Here is a 24,326-nt window from a genome sequence, read left to right on the forward strand (position 1 = left end):
AGCTCCCCCCTGGTGTTATGGTTACGCCTCACTAGTTATGCACACAAAAATATAAAATATATATCATTTGACATTACATACCGCTTCCATCCTTTTTCTACCGCTAGTCCCTTTATAACGTTTGACGTCATTGTTTTAATTGGATTGTCCACATTTACAGAAGGAATTGGCCTGGATTGTGGTTTTTTTTTTTTTTTTTTTTTAAGCAACTAATCAATTTTAACTCTTAATTTGAATCAAATGAGACTGAGTTCAACTTTGAAATTTGACAAGTTAGTTAAAAAAAAAAAAATCCAAGAAACATTTTCAAATGAAACGATAAGAAATGTGTTGCATTGATCACTTCCCTTCTCTGTCCACGCGGGGGCGCCAGAGCACCGACTGCTGTTTGAGCGAGTGAGCGTCACGTGACTGCGCGCACAATGGAGCTCTGTTGGCTGGCGCGCGGGCACGCGAAACGCGCACGCGCCGCGTCAATGGCGAGTCGGAGCTCCCACGAAGAAGAAGAAGAAGAAGAAGAAACTTTGTCATTGTCGTTCAATGTTTCTGATGACGTCAACATTTGACGGACTCGGCTCGGTCTTGTTTGTACTTCGCCAAGCGGACTTCGAGCGTCGTTGGGTCGGCAAAGACTTTCTGGTCCGGGTGGATGTGATCCGAGCGCGGCTCCGATAGTGCGCGCCTCCTCCGAGGGACTCAGGCCGGCATGGGAGAGTCCGCCGCCGGCGCCTTCGCCCCGATGCCGGGCGTGGGTGTGAGCTCCGTGGGCTCCGTGGGCCCGTCCAGAGGCTCCGCGGTGCCGCAGCTGCACGGCGCCATCGTGGAGCGTCTGCGCGCCCGCATCGAGCTGTGCCGCCGCCACCACTCCACCTGCGAGGACCGCTACCGGCGCGGCCAGGTGGAGACCTCGGACCGGGAGCACGAGAGCACGCTTCACCTGCTCAACGTCGTCCAGCAGGGACCCGGGAACCGGAAGAGCAAAGGCAGCCGCGCGTCCGGACTGCAGACTCCGGACTGTGCGGGGCCGAGTGGGTCGAGAGGACCGAGAGGACCGAGTCTCGGGGACCAGAGAGTCCTGCTGGAGGACAACAAGATGTCCACACGCATGGTGGTAAATATACCTTTTATACCTGTCTCTTACCTGTACTACTATACCTTTACCTCTACCTGGACTACACCTGTACTAGTATACATGTACCTGGACTCATACCTGTACTACTATACCTTTACCTGTACCTGGCCTACACCTGTACTAGTATACATGTACCTGGACTCATACCTGTACTAGTATACCTTTACCTGTACCTGGACTACACCTGTACTAGTATACCTTTACCTGGACTCTTACCTGTGCTAGTATACATGGACCTGTACCTGGACTACACCTGAACTAGTATACCTTTACCTGGACTCTTACCTGTGCTAGTATACATGGACCTGTACCTGGGCTCTTACCTGTACTAGTATACCTTTACCTGGACCTGTACTCTTACTTGTACTAGTATACCTGTTTACCTGTACCTGGACTCTTACCTGTACTAGTATACCTGGACCTGGACTAGTATACCTGTACTAGTATATCTGTACTAGTATACCTGACCTGTACTAGTATACCTATACTAGTATACCTAGACCTGTACTCATACCTGTACTAGTATACCTGGACCTGGACCTGGATACACCTGTACCTAAACTTTTACCTGTACTAGTATACCTGGACCTAGACCTAGACCTGGACTACACCTGTACCTGTACCTGTACCTGTACCTGTTCTCTTACCTGTACTAGTATACCTGTACCTGTAGCTGTACACTTACCTGTACTAGTATGCATGTAGCTGTACCTGTACTAGTATACATGTACCTGTACACTTACCTGTACTAGTATACATGTACCTGTATCTCTACTCTTACCTGTACTAGTATACATGTATTCTTACCTGTACTCTTACCTGTACTAGTATACATGCACCTGTACCTGTACTCTTACTTGTACTAGTATACCTGTTTACCTGTACCTGGACTCTTACCTGTACTAGTATACCTGGACCTGGACCTGGACTAGTATACCTGTACTAGTATACCTGACCTGTACTAGTATACCTATACTAGTATACCTGGACCTGTACTCTTACCTGTACTAGTATACCTGGACCTGGACCTGGATACACCTGTACCTAAACTTTTACCTGTACTAGTATACCTGGACCTGGACCTGGACTACACCTGTACCTGTACCTGTACCAGTATACCTGGACCTGTACCTGTTCTCTTACCTGTACTAGTGTACATGTACCTGGGTACCTGTATTCTTACCTGTACTAGTATACATGTACTCTTTCCTGTACTAGTATACCTGTACATGTACCTGTACACTTACCTGTACTAGTATACATGTACCTGTACCTGTACTAGTATACATGTACCTCTACTCTTACCTGTACTAGTATACATGTATTCTGACCTGTACTCTTACCTGTACTAGTATACATGTACCTGTACCTGTACTCTTACCTGTACTAATATACATGCACCTGTACCTGTACTCTTACATGTACTAGTATACATGTACCAGTACCTGGACTACTGTACTACACCTGTACATGGACGACTGTACTACACCTGTACCTGTACTTGGACTACTGTACTACATCAGTACCTGTACTACACCTGTATTGGACTACTGTACTACACCTGTACCTGTACCTGGATTACTGTACTACACCTGTACTACTGTACTACACGCGTACCTGGACTACTGTACTACATCTGTACCTGTAACTGGACTACTGTACTACACCTGTACCTGGACTACTGTACTACACCTGTACCTGTACTAGACTGGTACCACATCCTCTATAGGTCTATGTCCACACCATATAATACTTACTAAAAACATACAAAATACTTGCTAGAAACATGCAAAATACTTACTAGAAACATATAAAAATACTTTCTAGAAACATATAACACTTGCTAGACAAAATATATAAAATACTTGGTAGAAACATAAAATACCTACTAGAAAAATGTATAAAATACTAGAAACATGCAAAATACTTACTAGAAACATATACAATACTTCCTAGAAACATATAATACTTGCTAGAAAAACATAAAATACTTGCTAGAAACATATAAAATACCTACTAGAAAAACTTATAAAATACTAGAAACATATAAAACACTTGCTAGAAACCTATATATTTGATATAATCATATATAATACTTGCTAAAAAAAACCATATAATATTTGCTAGAAACATATATATTATTTGATGGAAACATATAATACTTACTAGAAACATATAATACTTGCTAGAAACATGTAATATTTGCTAAAAACATATATAATACTTGCTAGAAACATATAATACTTTCTAGAAACATATGCAGTATAATATTTGATAGAACTTCTTCCGCAAACTTTGTTTAGGTGTGTAGCAATGTATGTAGTGTTCAGGTAAATAGTAATGTTCAGGTGTGTGGTATAGTATGACTTTAGTAAACATGTGCAGGAAGGTCTTGACTTTAGTAAACATGTGCAGGAAGGTCTTGACTTTAGTAAACATGTGCAGGAAGGTCTTGACTTTAGTAAACATGTGCAGGAAGGTGTTGACTTTAGTAAACATGTGCAGGAAGGTCTTGACTTTAGTAAACATGTGCAGGAAGGTCTTGACTTTAGTAAACATGTGCAGGAAGGTGTTGACTTTAGTAAACATGTGCAGGAAGGTCTAGACTTTAGTAAACATGTGCAGGAAGGTCTTGACTTTAGTAAACATGTGCAGGAAGGTCTTGACTTTAGTAAACATGTGCAGTAAGGTCTTGACTTTAGTAAACATGTGCAGGAAGGTGTTGACTTTAGTAAACATGTGCAGGAAGGTCTAGACTTTAGTAAACATGTGCAGGAAGGTCTTGACTTTAGTAAACATGTGCAGGAAGGTCTTGACTTTAGTAAACATGTGCAGTAAGGTCTTGACTTTAGTAAACATGTGCAGGAAGGTCTTGACTTTAGTAAACATGTGCAGGAAGGTCTTGACTTTAGTAAACATGTGCAGTAAGGTCTTGACTTTAGTAAACATGTGCAGGAAGGTCTTGACTTTAGTAAACATGTGCAGGAAGGTCTTGACTTTAGTAAACATGTGCAGGAAGGTCAATATAGTGTACGTTCATGTGTTCACGTGTACATGTGCTCACATGTTCACGTGTACATGTGTTCACATTTTCACGTGTACATGTGTTCATGTGTTCACACGTTGATGTGTTCACGTGTTGTGATAACGTGTTGTGTTCACGTGTTCATGTGTTCACGTGTTGATGTTTTGATGTGTTCCCGTGTTGTGTTCACGCGTTGTGTTCACGTGTTGATGTGTTCACGTGTTGATGTGTTCACGTGTTGTGTTCACGTGTTGTGTTCACACGATGTGTTCATGTGTTGATGTGTTCACGTGTTCATGTGTTCACGTGTTCATGTGTTCACGTGTTCATGTGTTCACGTGTTGTGTTCACGCGTTCATGTGTTGATGTGTTCACGTGTACATGTGTTCACGTGTTGTGTTCACGCGTTCATGTGTTGATGTGTTCACGTGTTCATGTGTTCATCGTGTTGACGTGTTGATGTGTTCACGTGTTGATGTGTTCACGTGTTGATGTGTTCACATGTTGATGTGTTCACGTGTTGATGTGTTCACGTGTTGATGTGTTGATGTGTTCACGTGTTGTGTTCACGCGTTGATGTGTTCACGTGTTCATGTGTTCACGCGTTGATGTGTTGATGTGTTCACGTGTTGTGTTCACGTGTTGTGTTCACGTGTTCATGTGTTCATGTGTTCACGTGTTCATGTGTTGATGTGTTGATGTGTTCATGTGTTGTGTTCACACGTTGTGTTCACGTGTTGATGTGTTGATGTGTTCACGTGTTGTGTTCACGCGTTGATGTATTCACGTGTTCATGTGTTCACGTGTTCATGTGTTGATGTGTTCATGTGTTGTGTTCACGCGTTGATGTGTTCACGTGTTGATGTGTTCACGTGTTGATGTGTTCATGTGTTCACGTGTTGATGTGTTGATGTGTTCACGTGTTGTGTTCACGTGTTGTTGTGTTCATTTGTTCACGTGTTGTGTTCATGCATTGTTGTGTTCACGTGTTCACATGTTCACATGTTCATATGTTCACGTGTTCATGTGTTCAAGTGTTCATGTGTTCACGTGTTCATGTGTTCACATGTACATGTGTTCACGTGTTCATGTGTTCACGTGTTCATGTGTTCACGTGTTGGTGTGTTCACCTGTTCACGTGTTGATGTGTTCACGTGTTGATGTGTTCACGTGTTGGTGAGTTCACCTGTTCATTTGTTCACTTGTTGACGTGTTCACGTGGTGATGTGTTCATTTGTTCGTGTGTGCATGTGTTCACCCATTCATGTGTTCACGTGTTCTCGTGTTTATGTGTGCATGTGTTGATGTGTTGATGTGTTCATGTGTTCACGTGTTGTGTTCATGCGTTCATGTATTCACAAATGTTTCACTGGTAAAATGATTGTGGTGTCCTACATTGTTCAGCGGTCCTTGAACACACCGTTAAACGTGTTGAAAGAGAGCCCAGCGTGTTGATGTTGATTCAATGAAGACATTGAAATACTCAGTAGTGTCTTCATGTAGGTTTACATCCTTTCTTCATGTAGAAAGACCATAATGACTCTTGTTTTCACGTTAGCATGTAGGCTAGTTTATTAAAGTGCAGTATTTTGCATCATTTTAATTGATAAGATTTCATTGTCACTTTTCATTAATTGTCAGAAGTTTGACCAGGGTTTGGATTGGCCCTGTGGCACACTTTGTGCACCCCTTAGTCATTGAAGGGTTGCCTACAGCCACATCTACTAATGGCAGCTCTTGTTGCAGCGTTGTGTGTTGATGTTTATTTACTTGGTGCCACACTTCCTTCCTGCACTTCTGCTCTCGTCAGCCTGGTCAGGTTTTTCCTGCTGAGCTTGAGTGGGTGTGAGGACTAATCACAGTCTTGTCCCGCCTGACACCAGACCCTGTGGGAACAGGTGACAGGTGTGTGTGTGTGTGTGTGTGTGTGTGTGTGTGTGTGTGTGTGGGTGTGTGTGTGTGTGTGTGTGTGTGTGTGTGTGTGTGTGTGTGTGTGTGTGTGTGTGTTGTCTTCTTGTCATGAGTCAGCATGAAGTGGAGCACATCTTATCTTCACGTCTTCTCACGCTCCTCTGCTCACTCTCACCCTCTCATCCCAGCTGCGCTGATCATCACCCACACAACTCTCACTAGTTAGGAAATACTATCACTAGTTACCCCTGGAAAATAAATACTATCACTAGTTACCCCTGGAAAATAAATACTATCACTAGTTACCCCTGTAAAGTAAATACTATCACTAGTTGCCCCTGTAACGGAAGTACTATCACTAGTTAGGAAGTACTATCACTAGTTATCCCTGTAAAGAAGTGAGAGTGTGTGTGTGTCCTGGCAGGGCCTGGAATGTGTCCTGGGACTGGGACTGGGACTGGGTCTGGTGTGGGGGAGGTAGTCCAGGATCAGAGTTCAGTCATGTTTACATTTCAGCATCAAGTTAGTTCTCACACATGAAATATTTCCCAGGCGCTGAAAAAAGACTCACTCACTTTTTGTCCTTCTTGCTCTGAGCTGCATCACATGTGTGAACCCACTACATGACAGTCATGTCACACCGTGTGAACCCACTACATGACAGTCATGTCACACCGTGTGAACCCACTACATGACAGTCATGTCACACTGTGTGAACCCACTACATGACAGTCATGTCACACTGTGTGAACCCACTACATGACAGTCATGTCACACTGTGTGAACCCACTACATGACAGTCATGTCACACTTCATGTACTCTACTTCTGCTGCACATGGCACACTGTGTGAACCCACTACATGACAGTCATGTCACACTGTGTGAACCCACTACATGACAGTCATGTCACACCGTGTGAACCCACTACATGACAGTCATGTCACACTGTGTGAACCCACTACATGACAGTCATGTCACACTTCATGTACTCTACTTCTGCTGCACATGGCACACTGTGTGAACCCACTACATGACAGTCATGTCACACTGTGTGAACCCACTACATGACAGTCATGTCACACTTCATGTACTCTACTTCTGCTGCACATGGCACACTGTGTGAACCCACTACATGACAGTCATGTCACACTGTGTGAACCCACTACATGACAGTCATGTGACACTGTGTGAACCCACTACATGACAGTCATGTCACACTGTGTGAACCCACTACATGACAGTCATTTCACACCGTGTGAACCCACTACATGACAGTCATGTGACGCTGTGTGAACCCACTACATGACCGTCATGTGACACTGTGTGAACCCACTACATGACCGTCATGTGGCACTGTGTGAACCCACTACATGACCGTCATGTGACACTGTGTAAACCCACTACATGACCGTCATGTGGCACTGTGTGAACCCACTACATGACAGTCATGTGACACTGTGTGAACCCACTACATGACAGTCATGTGACACTGTGTGAACCCACTACATGACCGTCATGTCACACTGTGTGAACCCACTACATGACACTGTGTGAACCCACTACATGACAGTCATGTCACACTGTGTGAACCCACTACATGACAGTCATGTCACACTGTGTGAACCCACTAAAAAAGCGGGATTTTAAAAAAATGATTAGGAGCATGAATGTCCTGAATTGGTTGGTGTTGGAATCGTTTAAATCGGTCAAGAAATGTTGAAGGAGGAACAGTTTTTTAATTGAAAAATTGTATTAAGAGATTTTGGGAAAACCGGGATTTTTTCCAGTTCAAAAAACAACTTTGTTTTTTGTCCTGATTAAGAGGAATGTTTTGACGGTGGAACGGTTGAAGTGGGTTGAAAAATGTGAAAAGAGTCATCGCACTAAAAAAGGTTGGAAACAAGGTTAGAAAAAACAGGAATTCCTGGAAATGTGTTGAAGGTGGAAACAAGGTTGTTTGAATTTCCAGGATGAATTGATTATTTTGAAGGTGAAATGGTTTGAATGGGTTGAAAATGTCAGAATTGTGGAAGTTTGAAAAATGGACAATTAATTTTGAATGGGGAAAATGTCCCTAAAAACTGGGAATTCTTGGAAATCCGGGATATTTTTTTTTATAATTGTTGAAGTAAAGCACACAATTCCTGAAAAGGCTGAATATTTTGAAGTTGGAACAGTTTGAATCAGATAAAAAATGTTTGAATTTCGAACTTTGAAAAATGTCCCATTCTTTTCAATGGGAATTCCATGGAAATTTGGAGAAAAGAGGGAATTTGTAAGAAAACTTAAAAAAAAGAAAAAAAAAGTGAATGTTCTGAATGGTTGGTGTTGGAATTTTTCAAATTGGTTGAGAAATGTTGAATTAGTAACATTTTCTAATTGAGAAATGGTATTACAGAATTCCTGGAATTTCGGGAAAACCGGGAATTTTTCCAGTTCAAAAACAACTTTGTTATTTGTCCTGATTAAGAGGAATGTTTTGACGGTTGAAGTGGGTTGACTAATGTGGAAAGAGTAGTTGCCAGGAAAAATGGTGAAAATAGGGTTTGAAAAAAACGGGAATTCTGGGAATTCCTGGAATATTTTTGAACTTGGAAGAATTATAGTGTGAATGTCTAGGATGGTGGAACATGTTGGAGGTGGAATGGTTTGAAACGGTTGAAAAATGTGGCAATTGTGGAAGTTTGAAAAATGGACAATTAATTTTGAATGGGGAAAATGTCCCTGAAAACTGAGAATTCTTGGAAATCCGGGATATTTTTTTATGATTGTTGAAGTAGAGCACACAATTCCTGAACATGCTGAATATTTTGAAGTTGGAACTGTTTGAATAAGATAAAAAATGTGGGAATTTCGAACTTTGAAAAATATCCCCTTCTTTTCAATTGGAATTCCATGGAAATTTGGAGAAAAGAGGGAAATTGTAAGAAAATGCTAAAAAAAAAGAAAAAAGTGAATGTTCTGAATGTGTTGGAATTTTTCAAATTGGTCGAGAAATTTTGAATTAGTAACATTTTCTAAATGAGAAATGGTATTACAAAATTCCTGGAATTTTGGAAAAACCGGGAATTTTTCCAGTTCAAAAAACAACTTTGTTATTTGTCGTGATTAAGAGGAATGTTTTGACGGTTGAAGTGGGTTGACTAATGTGGAAAGAGTAGTTGCCAGAAAAAATGGTGAAAATATGGTTTGAAAAAAATGGGAATTCCTGGAATTTTTTTGAACTTGGAAAAATGATAGTGTGAATGTCCAGGATGGTGGAACATGTTGGAGGTGGAATGGTTTGAAACGGTTGAAAAAAATGTGGCAATGGTGGAAGTTTGAAAAATGGACAATTAATTTTGAATGGGGAAATTGTGCCTGAAAACTGGGAATTCTGGGAAATCTGAGATTTTTTGGAATTTGTCAATTGGAAAGGCCGCAATTCCCGAATAGGCTAGGCAGTTTGATTTATGATTTATGATTTTTTTTTAGCGCCTCTCGCTCTATGGACTCACGTTAGCCACTTTAGCTTCTGATGGTTATTTCCCATGATAAAACTTATACTGTACTCTCATGACCACAAGCTTGTTTCTATATTTACCCTATTTCCTGGACTACAAAACCACACCCACTACATTTTAGAAAACATTTTGATCCTTACATTAGCCGCAGATATATAGTTTGGGAAATGACACAGAATGTTTATTTACATACCTTAATTGTTTCCAAACGGTGTCTGTAACAGGGCAGTAAAACGGGTGATCAAACAAAACAAAAGTCATGGTCATGGACCTATTAACTAAACAGACTCAATAACTCCACGGTGATGTTTTGGTGAATTTACTGAGGAATTTGTGAAAGTGAAACAATACAAAAAGAAAGTAAGTTAATATTACTAACACAGACACTCTTAAATTTGTTAGCATTAGCTAACAATTACATTAGGATAGCAAGTACAAATATGCATGAAAACACTCCTACAGACATCACACATGGGACACTTTAGTAAGTAAGAATAGTTTTAGTTATATTGTAAAACTTACACACATTGCTTAGAGTGACGAATGAAGAATCCATACCAGTAGAAACGCTAAAGAAAATCACTTCTACTTCCAGTTCAAAGCTTTAAACAGCAGAATTCACAATTGGTTGAAAAGATAGTACAACAAATAACACACTTTAAGTGTCTGCATGTGTTTAATAAAACTAAGAACAATCCATAAATTAGCGGCACCGTTTTATAAGCCGCAGGGTGCAAAGTGTAGGAAAAAATTAGCAGCATATAGTCCAACATGTGCGGTGGATTTGTTTGACGTGTAAAAAGCACAGAATAAGAAAGAGTTCCAAGTTACAAGGCCAAGACTCCGAGGACATCAAACACATGACATGATGCGTCTTCATCGAGACAAACAAGAATGTTGTTGTTGTTGTTGTTGTTGCCAAGCAGGCAATGTTTGGTTAGCGCTGGCTTGTTAGCGCCTTGCAGCCACGGCCGCCCTCGCCAAGACGTGAGGCCGAGCCAGCAGGAGATCTTTGGTCCAAAGTGACAAACATCTTTGCTTTGTTTGCAGGAGGACACACACTTATCATTAGCATGTGAGCTACATGCTAACATTACATTTAATATCATGCTAGGTTAGCAACAATAGCATAGCTACGTGAGCTACATGCTAATATGACATCATCAATACATGCAGTATTGTAGTACTTGACATAGTGTAACAGTACTTGACATAGTGTAACAGTACATAGTGTAACAGTACATAGTGTAAAAGTAGTTGACATAGTGTAACAGTTAACATCATGTAGTAGTTGACATAGTGTAACAATATTGTAGTAGTAGACCTAGTGTAACAGTACTTGACATAGTGTAACAGTAGTTGACATAGTATAACAGTTAACATCATGTAGTAGTTGACATAGTGTAACAGTTAACATCATGTAATAGTTGACATAGTGTAACAGTATTGTAGTAGTAGACATAGTGTAACAGTATTCTAGTAGTAGACATAGTGTAACAGTATTGTAGTAGTAGACATAGTGTAACAGTATTGTAGTAGTAGACATAGTGTAACAGTAGTTGACATAGTATAACAGTAGTTGACATAGTGTAACAGTAGTTGACATAGTGTAACAGTACATAGTGTAACAGTAGTTGACATAGTGTAACAGTAGTTGACATAGTGTAACAGTAGTAGACATAGTGTAACAGTAGTTGACATAGTGTAACAGTAGTTGACATAGTGTAACAGTAGTAGACATAGTGTAACAGTAGTTGACATAGTGTAACAGTACATAGTGTAACAGTACATAGTGTAACAGTAGTTGACATAGTGTAACAGTACATAGTGTAACAGTAGTTGACATAGTGTAACAGTACATAGTGTAACAGTAGTTGACATAGTGTAACAGTACATAGTGTAACAGCAGTTGACATAGTGTAACAGTAGTTGACATAGTGTAACAGTACATAGTGTAACAGCAGTTGACATAGTGTAACAGTAGTTGACATAGTGTAACAGTACATAGTGTAACAGCAGTTGACATAGTGTAACAGTAGTTGACATAGTGTAACAGTACATAGTGTAACAGTACATAGTGTAACAGTACATAGTGTAACAGCAGTTGACATAGTGTAACAGTAGTAGACATAGTGTAACAGTAGTTGACATAGTGTAACAGTACATAGTGTAACAGTACATAGTGTAACAGTACATAGTGTAACAGTAGTTGACATAGTGTAACAGTACATAGTGTAACAGCAGTTGACATAGTGTAACAGTAGTTGACATAGTGTAACAGTACATAGTGTAACAGTAGTTGACATAGTGTAACAGTACATAGTGTAACAGCAGTTGACATAGTGTAACAGTAGTTGACATAGTGTAACAGTACATAGTGTAACAGCAGTTGACATAGTGTAACAGTAGTTGACATAGTGTAACAGTACATAGTGTAACAGCAGTTGACATAGTGTAACAGTAGTTGACATAGTGTAACAGTACATAGTGTAACAGTACATAGTGTAACAGTACATAGTGTAACAGCAGTTGACATAGTGTAACAGTAGTAGACATAGTGTAACAGTAGTTGACATAGTGTAACAGTACATAGTGTAACAGTACATAGTGTAACAGTACATAGTGTAACAGTAGTAGACATAGTGTAACAGTAGCCATGTTGTGTTGTGGGCGTGTCCCCCCTTCCTTTCCCAGGAGGTGTGCATGTGTCATGTGTCATGTTGCATGACATTCTCACATGTGGGATATTATGTGCAGGAGCGGCAGAAAGAGAAAGAACATTCCTTTCCCACTCCCACTCTCCTACTTCCCTGCCGCTCCACCCCCACTTTCCTTCCTGCGACTTTTTTTAGCGTCCATTGGATGGTTTTTGTTTTTTGTTTTTTTGTCACACATCCGCCAACAACGCCAGCCTTTGTCTTGCCACACCCCCAACATGGACGTGGTGCACATGTCCACCTTGTTAGGGTCACTGTATGATATATATATGTATATATATGTAATGTAAATATATATGTAATCTAAATGTTATGTTATGCAACGTCCCGCTACGGCACGGGCCGAGGGTCAAAGTGGACAAGTGCGCGTTAATCGGCCATTAACTAAATTTTGTCAAATAAATTTCCCCCAAAAATGTGACTTATACTCTAGTGCGACTTATACTGTATATGTTTTTTCCCTTCTTTATTATGCATTTTCGGCCAGAGCGATTTATAATCCGAAAAATACGGTCTTAATTAGATTATCCAACAAATAGTGCTCGATACCGTAGTAGAGCGCAATATATGTATGTGTGGGGGAAAAAAATCTCTTACAGGCCTGTTTCATGAGGGGTTCCCTCAATCATCAGGAGATTTTAATAGAAGCATTCACATACCATGGTTTATATAGGGCACAGAACGGGTAGGTACAGGCAGGCGATGGGGTGTGGTGATTGGCTCATGTGTTACCTAGGAGGTGTTTCCGTCTGTGGCGGCATGCTGATACAATTTTGCTGCACTTGTTAAGGGATGACAGGTCTGGGCGGTATATAATAAACAGTTTCTCTTTTAAGCATAGGTTGCATCTTTTATTACCACTATTGTAAGGTGTGCTGGATGCAAGAATTTGCCATGTTATTGAATATTCAACATTATTGTCTTCGAGGTTCCAAATGTGCTTGCTGAGTTCTGTAGTATTCCGCAGGCTTTGGTTCCTGAAAGAAGCCTTGTGATTGTTCCATCTGGCTTTGAACTCTCCCTCGGTTAATCCTACATACGTGTCAGATGTGTTAATGTCCTTGCGTGTTACCTTTGATTGGTAAACGACTGATGATTGAGGGAACCCCTCATGAAACAGGCCTATATATATATATATATATATATATATAAAAATATATATGTATATATATATATACATATAAAGTATATATATATATATATATGTATATATATATATATATATATATATATATATATATATATATATATATATATATATATATATATATATATACATACACACACACAAATAAATAACTCAGGGCCCCTGATCTAAACATTTATCCATGAAAATATGGAGAAGCTGAAAGGAGATACTGTAGAAAAAATCCAGTCTTTGAGGAGAATACTGCACATTATTTGACAAAAGTAGTGTACTTGTTAGTACTACAGTACCAGGGTGCTGTGTGGAAACACTTGCTGGCTTCGCTGTCAGGTTCTTCAGCTTCGGCTTGGAAGTGCAGACTTTTAGGAACTTCCTCAAAGTCAGATGCAGTTTTTTCACTGTTCAGTCCAGTACTTCTTCCTTCATTGGTAGTAGTACTTCTCTGTGTACCGTACATCAATCACACATTACGTGTAGTATTCATACGCAGTACTTCTTTCTTCCATTGCAGTAGTACTTCTCTGTGTACTGTGCGTCACTCACTTAGACTTAGTAGTAGTATTAGTAGTGTAGTATTCATACATGTACATGTTCATGTTTGAAAGAAGAAAGTCTTCTTACTAAATACAGACAACAACTTTCTTCCTAGCAACAGACCAAGTGTACTTCTGTTTCCCTTGGTTGCCATGGAGACAGGTCTTATGATGATCTCCATGTTTGTTTCTGTTTCCACACGTTGTACCTGCAAGCTCTTCTCGTCTTGATGGAACTTGTTCTCTTCTTCTCGTGACTCTACAGCCCTCGGGCCTCTGTGGCAACACCAGTGTCTACCACACCAAATATAGTACCTAGTACCCACACTTTTTTTTTTTACTATGAAGCCACGCTGCTGTAACACGTGGCTCGGCATCGTCTCGCTGAAATAAGCAGGGGCGTCCATAATAACGTTGCTTGGATGGCAACATATGTTGCTCCAAAAGCTGTATGTACCTTTCAGCATTAATGGTGCCTTCACAGAAGTGTAAGTTACCCATGTCTTGGGCACTAATACACCCCCATACCATCACACATGCTGCCTTTTACACTTTGACCCTAGAACAGTGGTTCTCTTCCTCTTTGGTCCGGAGGACACCACGTCCACAGTTTCCAAAAACAATTTGAAATGTGGACTCATCAGACCACAGAACACTTTTCCACTTTGTATCAGTCCATCTTAGCGAAGCATTTCTGGGTGTTGTTGATAAATGGCTTTGGCTTTGCATTGGAGAGTTTTAACTTGCACTTACAGATGTAGCGACCAACTGTAGTTACTGACAGTGGTTTTCTGAAGTGTTCCAGAGCTCGTGTGGTGATATCCTTTACACACTGATGTGGCTTTTTGATGCAGTACCGCCTGAGGGATCTAAGGTGCGTAATATCATGGCTTACCTGCAGCGATTTCTCCACATTCTCTGAATGGTTTGATGATATTACGGAGCGTAGATGGTGAAATCCCTAAATTCCTTGCAATAGCTGGTTGAGAAATGTTGTTCTTAAACAATTTGCTCAGGCATTTGTTGACAAAGTGGTGACCCTCGCCCCGTCCTTGTTTGTGAATGACTGAGCATTTCATGGATGCTGCTTTTATACCCAATCATGGCACCCACCTGTTCCCAATTAGCCTGTTCACCTGTGGGATGTTCCAAATAAGTCTTTGATGAGCATTCCTCAACTTTCTCACTCTTTTTTTGCCACTTGTGCCAGCTTATGTTGCAGGCATCAAATTCCAAATGAGCTAATATTTGCAAAAAATAACAAAGTTTTTTTTCTTCTGGTGTTATTGTAGAATGTACTGGTGTTCTGTCTCCCATGTTTTGACTAAAGAGGCTGTAGGGATCATGACGTCACACTGCTGTTCTAGTTTCACTTTCCCTTCTCACTGTCCTCTTAATATGTGCGCATTTTGTAGATGGCAGTCCGCGGGTATATCTGCAATATATCACAGACATGCTGACAACGCTCCAGACCAGGGCCGGCCCGTGGCATAGGCCGTATAGGCAAATGCTAAGGGCGCCGTCCATCAGGGGGCGCCACGCCAGTGCCACAAATGTTGGAGAAAAAGAAAAAAAAGAAAAAAGTTGGTACTATTATTTATAAATACAAAAAATAATCCCATGTTAATTAAAATGCAACGTAAAGCCTATTTAATAGAAATATTATTTGTTACAACATTACGCCCCCCCCCCCTCTCCCCCCCCCGCACGGTGCGCCCCCTCCCTTCCCGTATCATGACTCTTTTTGGACGTCACCACATCAAAAAATCAACACAAGATGTCAAAACGGCCAAAACTGTCCCAGGGAAGAAAAAAAGAGAAAAGAAGAGGAGGAGAAACGAGAAAAGACAGAGGTAGCAGGTAGGTAACGTTAGCCTACATGAAATTATTTGTCTGTTACAGAATGTGATAGTAACCTGGCTTTTTAGCATTAAGCTAATGTTACATGATTCGGCAATTGCTAATCAATAAATAGCTAGTTCTGTTTTAACGTCGGGTTAATATTGTGGAGGGGGCTAAATTGTTATGGAAAATAATAATGTAATGTTAGGTAATTACAGTACTCCCACCTTACATTCCTCAGGGACATTTGTATTAGATCTTTTAAGCAGGTGTTTTTGTTTACATTGTTATTGCCTTCTGGTTAGCTAATGTTTGCCCTGCAGGTAATAGTCACTTTTCCACCCCTTTATATATTAGGTATAGTTGTAAGTAAAAAAAAAGGTCAAAGACAAAGCTATTCGGTTTCTTGTGAGTATATACACTTCACTGCCGATGTGGGGGGGGCGCCACCTAAAATCTTGCCTAGGGCGCCAGATTGGTTAGGGCCGGGCCTGCTCCAGACAATGGCGTGCGTTTTCAGTGGTCAAGTTTTGGGTACGTCACTAGTCAATAGTGCACAAATAACATGCTATATTCATCCATTCATCCTGTAACTACCTGCTGGTGGTAATGTTTTATGTTCCTGTGGTTTGGATTTGATGCCAGTTTTTCCCATATTTGCAAACACAACACCGTCAGTGCCTGAAAGGTGATTGGTGGAGAATGAGGAAGTGTTGTTGTGACTAAAGGAGATGAAAGTGTTTTCGTGGGAGGTAAAACCTGTTGGAATTGTGACGTTTGTTCTCATAAGATTGGTAATACAAGTTAAAAATAGCGTCAGACTTTGTGTGATTACTTTAATTTGTTTTATGTAAAAAAATAAAAAATAAAAGCCCTTCTTTTTAAGGTATTAAAAATAAGGCGAAACCCTGAACTTTATCAATGAAATGTAATAAACCAAGCTGAATGGAAATACTGTCTGATACAGTATGATAAACGGAGTGACATTCAAAGCTGTCATGACTTGATCTTGGGTGTTTGCTTTTCCGGGATGCAACGGAAAGTTGGCACGGGCGAGACGGGAATGAAGGTACATGATTTATTTATATTTATCAAAAAAAAAAGGAATAAACGAAAAGCGCGCACAAGGGCGGAAGTACAAAACTTGACTATAAACACAAAACTTGCACAAGGGCAGAAACTATGAACAATTAAACAAAACTTGCAAACTATGGCTTGAATAAAGAAAACTTACTTGGCATGGACAAAAAAGGAGCAGCGTGAACGATGGACATGGAAAGAATGGACAGAGCATAAATGTGGTGAGGTCGTCAGCAAGACAAACTGAAAAACACTGAACTTAAATACTACAGACATGATTAACGAAAACAGGTGCGTGACCCAAGACGAGAAACAGGTGCGTGACGTGACAGGTGAAAACGAATGGGTTGCTATGGTGACAATCAAGAGTGCACAATGAGTCCAAACGTGGAACAGGTGAAACTAATGGGTAATCATGCAAACAAGACAAGGGAGTGAAAAGCCAGAAACTAAACAAAACGTGACTTAAAACAAAACATGATTACACAGACATGACACAAAGCAACTTAGAATCGTTTTTTTTTATTTCCCCCGTTCATGTAAGTGAAATCACAAATATTGTAAATTCTCAGAAAAACAAGAAGTCAACAGACTGCTGTGACTTGGACTTTTCTCTCATCAAAGAAATTGTTGATTTTATAGCTGTTCCCTTCATCCACGTAGTCATGTTGTGAAATGTTAGCACCGTCAGACAGCGCTAACATCCGTCTGTTTCACCTTGAAATGATCACAAAGCCTCTGTCAGCTGCTCTCGTCTTCTTTGGGCCACTTGCTTTCTTTCCACCTTGTTTTAAGAAAAAAACATTGGCCTCGTGCAGCTCTTGGCTGTCAATCATTTCTCTACGATGCTCACTGTGTGGTCAAGGTAGTTGTCAAGTTTGTCAGTGGACTAGTTAGTTTAGTTAGTAGGTTGGTTATTAGTTTCTGCTGCTGTGATGACGTCATCCAGCAGCATGTGATGTTGGCTTTTTGCCCGTGGGAAATGTCAGTTATCTAAAGAAGTGAAATATTATATGCACCCTTATGGCTCCTCCCCTTTTGTTTCTGACGTATGCACCCTGATGGCTCCTCCCCTTTTGTTTCTGACATATTATCTGCACCCTGATGGCTCCTCCCCTTTTGTTTCTGACATATGCACCCTGATGGCTCCTCCCCTTTTGCTTCTGACATATTATCTGCACCCTGATGGCTCCTCCCCTTTGTGTTTTGTGGGATTTTCTCCGTCAGCGGCGCTCCTCGCAGACCTTTTTTGGAATGTCAGGAGCGACGGGAGTGGGAGTCAAACAAAGTTTCCCACATATGAACTCATCTCTGCTTGCTTTCGAGCTGCAAGAGTGGCCTGTTCAGACCCGACTAGCAGAGCACAGATAACATTTTTATTCCCTGAGCTGTCTGACCATCGCACCAAAAACTGAAAGTGTAATTTCTGTAACGTCATGAAGCCTATTAGGTGCTAGCTGTGTGAGGTAGCATTAGCACGGCCTTTAGCACAATATCAAGCACAACATTAGCATAGCATTAGCACAACATTAGCGCTACATTCGGCACAGCATTAGCACAACATTAGCACATAATTATGTACAACATTAGCACAACATTATTTTAACATTAGCAAAACGTTAAGCACAACATTGACACAAGATTAGCACAACATTATTTTAACATTAGCACAACGTTAAGCACAACATTGGCACAATATTAGCACAACATTGGCTCAACATTAACTCAACATTAGCTCAACATTAGCACAACATTGACCACAACGGTAGCACAATGTTAAGCACAACCATGGCACAATATTGGCACAACCTTAGCACAATATTAGCACAACGTTAAGCACAACATTGGCACAATATTAGTACAACATTATCACAACATTATCACAACAATAAGCACAACATGCAGCACAACATTATCACATTAGCACAACATTAAGCACTACATTATCACTACATTATCACAACATTAGCACCACATTAGCACAACATGAAGCACAACATTATCACATTAGGACTACATTATCACAACATTAGCACAAGATGAAGCACAACATTATCACAGCATTAGCACCACATTAGCACAACATGAAGCACCACATTAGCACAACATCCATCCATCCATCCATTTTCTACCGCTTATTCCCTTCGGGGTCGCGGGGGCGCTGGAGCCTATCTCAGCTACAATCGGGCGGAAGGCGGGGTACACCCTGGACAAGTCGCCACCTCATCACATAGCACAACATGAAGCATCACATTATCACAAAATTAGCACAACATGACGTACAACATTATCACCACATTAGCACAACATGAAGCACAACATGAAACACAACATTAGCACAACATGAAGCACAACATTAGCACAACATGAAGCACAACATTAGCACAACATTAGCACAACATAAAGCACAACATGAAGCACAACATTAGCACAACATGAAGCACAACATTAGCACAACATGAAGCACAACATAAAGCACGATATTAGCACAACATGAAGCACAACATTAGCACAACATTAGCACAACATTAGCACAACATTAGCACAACATGAAGCACTACATTATCACTACATTATCACTACATTAGCACCACATTAGCACAACATGAAGCATCACATTATCACAACATGAAGCACAACATTATCGCATTAGCACAGCATTGTCACAACATTAAGCACTACATTATCACTTCATTATCACAACATTAGCACAACATGAAGCACAACATTATCACAACATTAGCATGAAGCACAACATTAGCACAACATGAAGCACAACATTAGCATGAAGCACAACATTAGCACAACATTATCACAACACTAGCACAACATGAAGCACAACATTAGCACAACATGAAGCACAACATAAAGCACTACATTATCACAACATTATCACAACATTAGCACAACATTATCACTACATTATCACAACATTAGCACAACATTAGCACAACATGAAGCACAACATTATCACAACATTAGCATGAAGCACAACATTAGCACAACATGAAGCACAACATTAGCATGAAGTACAACATTATCACATTAGCACAACATGAAGCACAACATTAGCACAACATTAGCACAATATGAAGCACAACATGAAGCACAACATTAGCACAACTTGAAGCACAACATTAGCACAACATGAAGCACAACATTAGCATGAAGTACAACATTATCACATTAGCACAACATGAAGCACAACATTAGCACAACATGAAGCACAACATGAAGCACAACATTAGCACAACATGAAGCACAACATGAAGCACAACATTAGCACAACATTAGCACAACATTAGCACAACATGAAGCACAACATGAAGCACAACATTAGCACAACATTAGCACAACATAAGGCACAACATTAGCACAACATGAAGCACAACATTAGCACAACATGAAGCGCAACATGAAGCACAACATGAAGCATTCTTCGGGGCGTCCCCTGGGAGTCCAAGTGGATCCAGTGTGGCCCTGAAGATGTTTGCTGTGGAAGAGGAGCAACATGATGCATGTCAACATGGGAGAAGAAGCACGTCACCACGTCACTGGCATCACGTCCGCGTGGCCAGGAGGTTTGCAGGAAAGGACTCAGCGAGCCGTAGGAGTCGTGTTTGAAAACAGGAAGTCAGGTTTCCTGTGTCAGGAGGGGGCGGGGCTTGTGCTTGCCTTTTGAGGAGCTTCTTTTGGTGGCGGCACAAACAAATGCAGTTGTGCAGTTTCACTTCCTGGCAGAGTTGGAGTGGAGTATATACTTTGTGATATATATTCTCTTTATAATAAACACTATATATAGTGTGTCATTTATACTGTATATACTATATATTTTCTTTATAATAAAACTACATATAGTGTGTCATTTATACTGTATATACTATATATTTTCTTTATAATAAACACTATATATAGTGTGTCATTTATACTGTATATACTATATATTTTCTTTATAATAAACACTATATATAGTGTGTCATTTATACTGTATATACTATATATTTTCTTTATAATAAACACTATATATAGTGTGTAATATAGGATACATATATAGTTTGTGATATATAGTGTATACATGATATATTTTCTTTATAATGAACACTATATGTCATGTGTAATATATACACTACATCAGTCTACAACCTTCAGAATAAATCTCCAACCTTCAGAATAAAAGCTGATGAGAGTTGCTTGTGTGTGTTGCAGCTGCAGGGCTCGTTGAGGAGGAAGATGGAGGCCCACCACTCCTGCCAGACCTTCTCCTCTCCCGACTTCAAGCGGGCGCGCTTGCAGGCGCCGTGCGAGCGGGACTTAGGCCACGCCCACTCCTCCAGGAAGCCCCTGGACGTGACCCTGAAGGAGATGAAGCGGGAACCCGTGGAGGTGCGCTCCTGCGCCCAGGTGACCTTTGACCTGAAGGACGAAGGTCAGATGGACCCGGACCTCCAGGACCTTTTCGACGAGCTCACCAAGTCGGTCCCGCCCCTGGACGAGCTGGACTTGGAGAAGATGCTGAAGCAGGACGACACCTTCGCTCTGGACCTGGGCCGACCCGGCTCGGCGGGCCCGGAGAAGCCCATCAAGATGGAGAACTCCGCGGACTACGTTCAGGTCCTGGGCGGCTCCTCGCTCAGGCCGTCCCAGAAGGTGGGCGCCCAGAGGTCCATGCCCTGCTGGCCCGACATCTCCCACGCCCAGCAGCTCAAGCAGATGGCGGCCAACCAGCAGCAGCCCGGCTCGCTTCTCCACCACCGCCATCTTCTTCACCATCATCATCAAGCCCCGCCTGCACCGCCATGTTGGACGCCCACCGTCACCAAGGTGGCCAGCAGAGGTGCCCCCAGGTGCCCTTTCAGGTCCACCAAGAACCAGCATCTGGACATGAAGCCAGTCCTGCACTTCAGCTCCAAAGCTGCACTCTCCTCAGGTCACATGATGGCCGACCAGCAGCAGCTTCCTCCTCCACCCACACGTCACTTCCACAACCAGCAGAACATGCAGAACATGCAGAACCTGCAGAACATGCAGAACCTGCAGAACCTGCACGCTTCCACGCTGACCTTCAAGTCTGCCCAACAGCACCAGGTGAGGACGCCATTTTCTAAATGTCTCATTCATCATCTGCTGCACCACCAAACTACTCTGGTACCCATACGGATACTTGGGTACACATACCAGTACTTTGGTACCCGTACCAGTACTTTGGTACCCATACCGATACTTGGGTACACATACCAGTACTTTGGTACCCGTACCAGTACTTTGGTACCCATACCGATACTTTGGTAGCCATACCAATACTTTGGTACCCATATCGATACCTTGGTACCCATACCAGTACTTTTGTACCCATACCGATACTTTGGTAGCCATACCAATACTTTGGTACCCATACCGATACCTTGGTACCCATACCAGTACTTTGGTACCCGTACCAGTACTTTGGTACCCATACCGATACTTTGGTACCCATACCAACACTTGGGTACCCATATGGGTACTTTGGTACTCATACCAGTACTTTGATACCCATACCGGTACTTTGGTATCCATACCGATACTTTGGTACCCATACCAATACTTTGGCACCCATACCGATACTTTGTTACCCATACCAATACTTTGGTACCCATACCAGTACTTTGGTACCCGTACCAGTACTTTGGTACCCATACCGATACTTTGGTACCCATACCAACACTTGGGTACCCATATGAGTACTTTGGTACTCATACCAGTACTTTGGTACCCTTACCAGTACTTTGGTACCCATACCGATACTTGGGAACACATACCAGTACTTTGGTACCCGTACCAGTACTTTTGTACCCATACCGATACTTTGGTAGCCATACCAATACTTTGGTACCCATACCGATGCCTTGGTACTCATACCAGTACTTTGGTACCTATACCGGTACTTTGGTATCCATACCGATACTTTGGTACCCATACCAATACTTTGGCACCCATACCGATACTTTGTTACCCATACCAATACTTTGGTACCCATACCGATACTTGGGTACACATACCAGTACTTTGGTACCCGTACCAGTACTTTGGTACCCATACCGATACTTTGGTACCCATACCAGCACTTGGGTACCCATATGAGTACTTTGGTACTCATACCAGTACTTTGGTACCCATACCGGTACTTTGGTATCCATACCGATACTTGGGTACCCATACCAGTACTTTGGTACCCGTACCAGTACTTTTGTACCCATACCGATACTTTGGTAGCCATACCAATACTTTGGTACCCATACCGATACCTTGGTACCCATACCAGTACTCTGGTACCCGTACCAGTACTTTTGTACCCATACCGATACTTTGGTACCCATACCAATACTTTGGTACCCATACCAGTACTTTGGTACCCATACCGATACTTTGGTACCCATACCAACACTTGGGTACCCATATGAGTACTTTGGTACTCATACCAGTACTTTGGTACCCATACCAGTACTTTGGTATCCATACCGATACTTTGGTACCCATACCAATACTTTGGTACCCATACCGATACTTTGTTACCCATACCAATACTCTGGTACCCATACCGATACTTTGGTACCCATTCCGATACTTTGGCACCCGTACCAATACCATACCGATACTTTCGTACCTATACCAATTCTTTGGTACCCATGCCAATACTTTGATACCCATACCAATACTTTGATAGCCATACCAAAACTTACCGTTTTGATTGTTTGGATTGCTTGGATTGTTTTGATGGTTTAGATGGTTTGCATTGTTTTGATATGTGGGCTTTGTACCGAGGATGTCGTTGTGGCTTGTGCAGCCCTTTGAGACACTTGTGATTTAGGGCTATATAAATAAACATTGATTGATTAATTGATTGATTGATTGATTGATTGATTGGATTGTTAGGATTATTTGGATTGTTTTGATGGTTTTGATTGTTTTGATGGTGTTGCTGGTGTTAATTGTCTTGATGGTTTTGATGGTTTCTTCTGTTTTTATTGTTTTGATGGTTTTGATTGTTTGGATAGTTTAGATTGTTTTGATGGTTTTGATTGTTTGGATTGTTTTGATGGTTTTTATGGTTTTTATGGTTTTCCTTGTTTTGATGTTTTTGATTGTTTTGATGTTTTTTATGGTTTGGATTGTTTTTATTGTTTCGATGGTTTTAATGGTTTGGATTGTTTGGATGGTTTTGATTGTTTCAATTGTTTTGATGGTTTTAATTGTTTGGATTGTTTTGATGGTTTTGCTTGTTTTGATGTTTTTGATTGTTTTGATGGTTTTTATGGTAAGGATTGTTTAGATTCTTATGATTGTTTCGATGGTTTTAATGGTTTGGATTGTTTTGATGGTTTTGATTGTTTGGATTGTTTTGATGGTTTTGCTTGTTTTGATGTTTTTGATTGTTTTGATGGTTTTTATGGTTTGGATT

At 41.1% G+C, this 24,326-nt stretch overlaps 1 protein-coding gene across 1 annotated transcript in view; it reads left to right on the top strand.

Annotated features, from left to right (window-relative positions):
• Nucleotides 1–503: 503 nt before the first annotated feature.
• The window catches only part of maml2 (mastermind like transcriptional coactivator 2), a 31,018-nt gene continuing 7,195 nt past the window's right edge, over nucleotides 504–24,326 (top strand). Inside the window, exons 1-2 of the mRNA XM_061971965.1 lie at nucleotides 504–1,111; nucleotides 21,098–21,976. Of these exons, the coding sequence (XP_061827949.1) occupies nucleotides 707–1,111; nucleotides 21,098–21,976 (1,284 nt within the window). The 5' untranslated portion in view covers nucleotides 504–706. The remainder of the gene's footprint in view (nucleotides 1,112–21,097; nucleotides 21,977–24,326) is intronic.

The sequence above is a fragment of the Nerophis lumbriciformis genome, linkage group LG17 (genome assembly GCF_033978685.3).
Source record: "Nerophis lumbriciformis linkage group LG17, RoL_Nlum_v2.1, whole genome shotgun sequence".
Taxonomy (NCBI): domain Eukaryota; kingdom Metazoa; phylum Chordata; class Actinopteri; order Syngnathiformes; family Syngnathidae; genus Nerophis; species Nerophis lumbriciformis.